Source organism: Oryzias melastigma, linkage group LG14 (assembly GCF_002922805.2).
Source record: "Oryzias melastigma strain HK-1 linkage group LG14, ASM292280v2, whole genome shotgun sequence".
Classification (NCBI taxonomy): Eukaryota; Metazoa; Chordata; class Actinopteri; order Beloniformes; family Adrianichthyidae; genus Oryzias; species Oryzias melastigma.
In genome coordinates, this window is record NC_050525.1 from 4,671,804 (window position 1) to 4,678,949 (window position 7,146).

Genomic DNA, 7,146 nt, shown 5'->3' on the forward strand with positions numbered 1-7,146 from the left:
TTTGTATTTTAATCTATTTAAGTCATTAAAAAAACAAAGAAGGAAAAATTCTCACCTTTGTTAAGGACATCAACCCATATAAATGTGCGTATTATTCCATTATTTTTGCTATATTCCTTTGTTTATTGTTAAATGATGTAACCTATTTTTTTTTATTCCAACTGTATTTTTGGGTATATTTTCTTTCCAAAAGTTTCATTTTAAAAAACAAATTCAAGAAAGTTCATTTTTTTCCCCCTTAAATAAATCTGATGTATTTCCCCTTCCATGCCGCTAGATAGCAGTGCATCTTTGCGCTGTGATACCAGACCCGCGGAGAAGAAGAGGCAGAAGCGGAAGAGACGTGGCACATAAACAGATAGAGGAAGGAGTCAGTTCCTGAAGCAGCTTCACCTACAAACTGACAAGACAGCTCCAATGACATCCTACAACATTACATAAAACGAGCGGAAGAATCTCGGTTCATGTCTGTGTGACGAGTCAGGTAAACATTGTTTGTTTCTTCGCTTAGAAACTCCCATGATTCAACCTGCTAGCTAGATTAGCTCATCTACGTTATCTGTCTGACAACTTCAAGCTAAGCTAGCAGCTAACTGATCAATAATTGAGTTTGTTAAATTAGATTTCCTAGAGTAGAAGGCTGTTATGACAATAGACGAATATAGAATAAATAAGGAAACTCGAAACGTTCTTAAAATTGCTAACAATTAGCAAAAAACGTGGGAATGACAGAGAAAAGGTTCAGATTGCGTCAACAGTCAGAGAATAGAATGAAGTTGTGAATGAAAGGCATTCCACGCCTTTTGTGTAAGTTGTGAATATTTACGATGTATTTTCCAGGAATAAGCCTTGTATTTGATTAAATAATAGTAACGCTTCATATTGTTTACTTTAATTAAATCGAGCTTTATATCTAAAATGCATTAGTGGAGAAACAAAAACCTGATCAGAACCAGGCTTTATAAGAAGGAGCTTCTGCTTCAACTGGTTGGACAGAAAAACCAAAACAGTGAAACATCAAAGAGTGCAGACCCTCATCTGCTCATTGATCCAAACACTGGAATGTTCTGTAGCTTTGAGTTAAGATAACTACAGATCGCTGCTGTCCTGTCTTGTTTTGCAGAGATTCCACATCATTTTAGTTACTTTAAACATACTTTATGCAGCCATCATGTTCTAAAGGTCTAGAATTGATCAACCAAAAATCTCACACTTATTGCTTTGATCCTATTATGTCAAACTGTTATTAACTTGATCAAATGTATTATTTTGCAAACAATGTAAAATGAATTAGTTAATCAAGTCAACTTTAATTTAAAATGTAAATATTTATGAAGTTTTCATGATAATAACTAATCATTATTTGCTTCTTGGCTGTTTAGAAGACAGTTATTTGCTTCAATATTTTATTTTTTTTAAAAATGGAGTATTGTTGGTTTCAGAGGTTTTCATGATGAAACAGTATGGAGGAGCTTTACTTGCATTTAAAGTCCCACTCTGATTGTTTTTTTGATCCATTGTAAAATTATTCCCACTGGTATTTTAATAATGATGATGTTGTTTTCAGCCAAAATCCTAAAATTTGTATCATTTTCAAGGACATATCTTCTGCAGAGCGGCAGGAGTTCATTAGAAATTTCTCTCTGAGTTGTGGGCAGGACCGCCCCCCCTTCCCATCACCCATAGTGCTTAGTTCTTTCTGTTTACACCATTGACTGTAGGTTTACTCGTTCTCCTGCTTGTTTACAGCCCCTTACAACCTAAACCTAACAAATGTTGATCAATATCGGTCAGTTTTGACCCACATTCCAGCTCAGATCTATGGAGCAGAGCAAGGAGCTTTTTGCTCACCTAGTATATTTTCCACATCACAAATAAGCTCTTTTTTAATCTATATTTTTTCTTCTTCGACAATTTGAATAAAGAAATACTCAGAAATGCAATTTTAAGCATAATTTTCAGTAAATATGTCCTCCAACACCAGAAAAACTCCAATAACATGTTAAAAACACTATTTTCATTGGAGTGTGTCTTTAAAAAGAATTAGCTTGAATGTGTGTTTTGGCATAAATTCATGTTTGTTTGTTTGTTTTCTGCACAGCACATGTGACTATGGGTCTGTGCAAGTGTCCAAAGAGGAAAGTGACCAATCTCTTCTGCTTTGAACATCGTGTGAATGTGTGCGAACATTGTCTTGTTTCTAACCACAACAAGGTGAGTGGGAGTCCGGCGGGTCACGTGACATCCGTGTGTGAAACTTGTTGCATCATAAGAACTTTGTGTGTTTGAACGTCCTCAGTGCATCGTGCAGTCTTACCTGCAGTGGCTCCAGGACAGCGACTACAACCCCAGCTGTGCTCTGTGCAATAATCCATTAGCTGAACAGGAGACCGTCAGACTGGTGTGTTATGGTAAGAATCCTCCATAAATGTTTGTCGTAGATGAATTCTGTATCCATAATGAAGCACCATGATCATCTATCAGCAAAAACACAAATGACATTTCTTGTGCTTTTCCGTCCATAGATGTCTTTCATTGGGCGTGTTTTAATAGTCTGGCGTCGCGGCTGCCCCTCCACACCGCTCCAGCAGGATACCAGTGCCCCACCTGTCAGGGTCCAGTGTTCCCCCCCACTAACATGGCCAGCCCTGTAGCTGATGTTCTGAAAGACAAGCTGTCATCTGTCAACTGGGCCCGAGCTGGGTTAGGGCTGCCACTGGTGAGACCAGATGATTGTTTTAGCACATGAATCTTAAAAAAAAGCTCCAAACTGATTAGATTTGACTTTATTTTGACATCATTTTATACATAAACATGTTCAATGACTTGACTTTCTCTAGATCTACACACAAACAAAGTAGCTCCTTCTGACATTCTCCATCACCAAGTCTCCTCCTCTGCTCTCCTCATTCCAGATGACTCAACAAGCTCCCTCCCTGATCACTTGAACTGTAGATGTCCAATCATTCTAGGATAACCTGATCCCCCAAAGCCTGTTTCCTTGTGGTTTTCATGTTTGTCATCCTCACACCACCGTCCTATGCTGTCTGGCCTCATTCTTCCCTCCTACAACTTAGAAGTTGCAGATCTTCAGATTACAGCAAGATCTAATCAGCTTGTGCTCCTCCCTCCACTCTTATGTTCCTCTCTGTTCATCTACAACATGATAAAACGGCTTCAAACAGATCTAGAAAATCTTTCTTGAACATCAAAGTTCCTTCTCTCCTTTCCTACTGTCTCCTCTTCTTCCTCCAACATTTGTCCAATTTCCTCCAGGATCCTGTAGCTAACATTACTAGTGATGGTCATTGAGACCCACGACTGATCCAGAATCTGTTTAAGATTCACAGAATGGATTTAGCTTTGGTGTAGAGCAGGTTTTCTTTCCTGACTGTCAGATTATGTCAAATGTTTTTAATGATGTAATAATGACTAATTAAGGGACTATGTAGTTTAAGGCCAAATCTGAATTGTTTCCCTTCCCCTACGGCTTTCCTCTACCCCTACATTTAGTCCTCCAAGCAGAGAGATACGGAAAGATAGTGTCTTTAAATCTAGACCTTACTGCCACTCGATGGCGTAAGCGAGCGGTACCTACGTAAGCATGTACAGCGCTGAAGCTAAAACTCTGAACATGGACAAACTTCTTTCAGAACCGGACTTGGTGTTGACCATGAGCTGTGAGGGTCAGAGAGGTCAGCACAAAGGCGGAGCTTACCACAAACGTTAACATCTGTTAGACCAATTTAGGAGCTGAAACACTGACGTGCTATGCTCCCTTGTTTAGTGCGAGGAAACCTTAAACTATTACGGTGCTTGACACGGCTCACATAGAGGCAAAAGACAACAATAACCAAAGCAAAAGCTGACAGCACAACGACAAAAGCTGTGTTGTCGCCGTGCTTCGTCTATTGTCGTTGTGCTTCGGCTATTGACGAGAAATCTCCATAAAAATCCAATGTACGACAGTCAGATGTGTCATCGCCACTGAGGCAGTCACCGTCCTTTCTGCAGCCGCAGTAAAAGAGAAGGTTTCTCTGTCCTGTGGTCGGAATTAAGGTGAACAAAAATGCTCCTTCAAAGGCAGAGGAAAGCAGGAATGAGCCTCGAAATCCCCAGGGATATCCAGATCCTCAAAATATGATCACAAAGGACTCCAGGACATGTCAGTCAGTTATTTAAAACACTATCAGGATGATGCTTCGGCTATTGTCGTCGCGCTTCGGCTGTTGTTGTTGTGCTTTGACTTTTGTCGCCGTGCTTCAGCTTTTGCCATCACCCCTTGGCTTATCTCGCAGTACTTTGGCTTTGTCATCGTGCTTCGGATTTTGTCGTCGTCCTTCATTATTAAAAATAAAGCAAAGCTGAGAAGAGATCCCTATCAAACTGGTCTAAAGGAACGTTTGTTTCACCTATACACAAAGAGACACAATTAAAATCTGTCTCTGATTCATAGAACACAAGTGGAAACACGTCTTGGGCCGCATAAAAACAATAACTGTGCAGACTACTGTATTTTCAGCTTCCATTAAACATTTTTCATAAATGTTTTTCAGATTGAAGACCCCATTGGAAACACTGAAGATTCATCTCACGACGTCACTGATTACACAGACTGGTCCACGTTTGATGGTGAATAAAGATCTCTGAATTTCCACGAGTTCGCGCTGGAGGGCGTGTCGGTGAAATCCGATGTCTTTGTGTCCGCAGCTCAAGAGCAGAGTAACGCGTACGCCTCTTACAGCACCCCCCTCATTCCACCGCCCGCCTCTGCTCCAGCGCAGGACGACCTCGCCAGTCTTCAGAAGAACGGAGATCCCAGCGCGCAGGGACACGCGGTGGTCAACTTTTCCACTGCCAACACCTGTGACTCAGTTACTATAAACACAGGTGATCGTCAGCGCCTCATTCCACAGCTACAAACAGGATGGCGCCCGACATCATCCCAGAAGTTATACAAACTATTGAAAAGTGTTGAGAATCATAGAAAAACTTTTATTAAAACGGAAAAAACGTAACTTTTAGGGTTTCCTGTTTAAATAAAGTTTTTTCCGTCCTGTTTTGGTTCTGCAGCTATTTACTTTTGCATTAATCTCCACATCGTTTTTCTTTTTCATCAGCATCTTCACCAAGAAAAATCTACGACACGCGGGACGTAGCTCACAGCTCTGTCACGCAGATCGACTTCGACGATGACAAGTACAGGAGGAGACCGGCGCTGAGCTGGTTCGCACGCATTTTAAAGTTAGTATCCTGAAGCTCTGTTATTAAATTAGCTCCATTTCTTTGCTCTGATGACATTTTTTCATGATGCTTTCAGGAACCGCTCTGGTGGAAAGCGGACGTCTCTGTCCTGGAAGCAGCGGGTCTTCATGCTCCTGCTGGTCGGCGTTTTGGGATTCTTTACGTTGATAATCATCATGGCTAAACTGGGACGTGCCTCGGCCAGCTCGGACCCAAACCTGGACCCCCTCCTTAACCCCAACATCCGCGTGGGGAAAAATTGATGCCAGGCGGCGATCCGCTCTTTTATTCTGTGTTACACTACAAGCGCCTCCGTGCAGTGAGAGGGAAAAGACCCTGCAGTACAACGTCAGCCCAGAAGAGGGAGCCATTTACCCAACTTTAAAAGGGTGGCTCTTTTTATTTTCATCCGGCTGTTGGAGTGTCCGAGCTCTTCACTAGCTGGGAAAAAAAACAAACCTTTTTTTTGAGGTCCAAATGAAGCAAAATAAACTCTGGAGGGGTGACCAAGTGCAGAAAAATAAATCACTCTTCATGTTGGTTTGCTTTGTTTTTGGGGGGCAGTATAACAGTTTTCACTGATCTTTTAAGTTAATTTTTTGTCGTTATTGAAAGAAGATTTGATGAGTTGAGAGTGACCCTAACACAGGAATAATCCATTGATGTTTTGGGGGTGTGCCTCCAACACAAACACACACTCCACCACTGTGAGTGTTGGCATGAACCCTGAAAACTGAACGCTTTGCTTTTAGACTCGTCATCCATACTGTATCCACATGTTCCTGCTGTTTTGGATTAAATGGGAATATTACAGAAATGAATTATTTGTGTTCTCATTGCGTCTGTAATCTTCACATCATTTTTAGGACCATGAATGAAATATACTTCAAGTCAAATGAAGCTACTGCTGGTAATTTATACTCTGCCTAAAAGCTGCAACAGTAAAAACGAGTAAATGTTGTTTTCTTTGAGGTATCATCTCTTAAAGACCCACTCCAGAAAAAGTGTGTTTTTTGAAATTATAAACATTTTTCTGGTGGACATTTATAAAGAAAAAAAATAAAGTTGTGAATTAAGAGCAGATGAAAATATTTGTTTAGAAAAGAGTGCATTTGTGATTTACAAAATACACCAGGCGAGCCTCAAGCTCTGCTTAAACAAAGCACTCTCTTATATGGGTGACTGGAAGAGGGGCGGAGATAAAAGATCACTGGAAACTCCTTGTAAATGGATCAAAAAGGAAATCGGAGTGGCTCTTTCAGAATAATAGTTTAAAAATGGCGCTTTATCATTTTTATTTTGAAAGTTTTAATTCTAATGCTTAACTTCCCGAAATAAAGAATGAATACAAAAAAGCATCAACTACTTCAACTAGTTTCTTTTATTTAATTTTAAACAATTATGACAAATTCTTTTATTTTGAAAGTAAAAATATTGGAAAAAGTTCAGACTTCATTTTTGCCGTCAAAATAAAAGGATTAGGAAAGATTTGATCTCAGAATTAAATGATTGAATCTTTCCTTTTTTTGACTAAATTCTTTTTAAGAACATTTTGAAAGTTAAATCAGTTCACTAATGTTTTACTCACCGGACTGACTGATTTTGATGGAGTTGATCTCAGAATTTTGAATTAAATCTCACAATAGTGACTTTGGCCTCTAAATTTTAACCTTTATTTTAGAATTCTTATTTTCTGACAAAACTTGACCAAAAAACTCCAAGCAATAAGAATTTGCAGAATTTGCCAAGTTTTTATAAATTAAGTTTTACTCCCATCAGCATTGCTCTATTCAGTATTATAATATATTATATTGCAAATGTATAGAATTTGGGTTGCTGAAGTTTTTATTTGGTTGGTTGTATAAATATAACGTGTCACAACCATTTTATGTTATAACAAGG

At 39.4% G+C, this 7,146-nt stretch overlaps 1 protein-coding gene across 1 annotated transcript; it reads left to right on the forward strand.

Moving 5' to 3' along the window:
* The first annotated feature begins 311 nt into the window (after positions 1–311).
* Positions 312–6,065, forward strand: zfpl1 (zinc finger protein-like 1). The gene is made up of 8 exons (XM_024266742.2): positions 312–484; positions 2,102–2,214; positions 2,300–2,411; positions 2,526–2,719; positions 4,557–4,632; positions 4,711–4,890; positions 5,121–5,244; positions 5,321–6,065. Exons 2-8 carry the CDS (start codon positions 2,113–2,115, stop codon positions 5,505–5,507), a joined length of 975 nt encoding a protein of 324 aa, XP_024122510.1. The 5' UTR covers positions 312–484; positions 2,102–2,112; the 3' UTR covers positions 5,508–6,065.
* Positions 6,066–7,146: the final 1,081 nt, after the last annotated feature.

Excerpts from the sequence above, each read along its gene's own strand:
- zfpl1 (XM_024266742.2), top strand. The coding sequence starts at position 2,113 with ATGGGTCTGTGCAAGTGTCCAAAGAGGAAAGTGACCAATCTCTTCTGC. Across the intron at positions 2,215-2,299 it reads TTGTTTCTAACCACAACAAG|TGCATCGTGCAGTCTTACCT; the intron begins GTGAGTGGGAGT and ends GAACGTCCTCAG. Across the intron at positions 4,891-5,120 it reads CTCAGTTACTATAAACACAG|CATCTTCACCAAGAAAAATC; the intron begins GTGATCGTCAGC and ends CTTTTTCATCAG.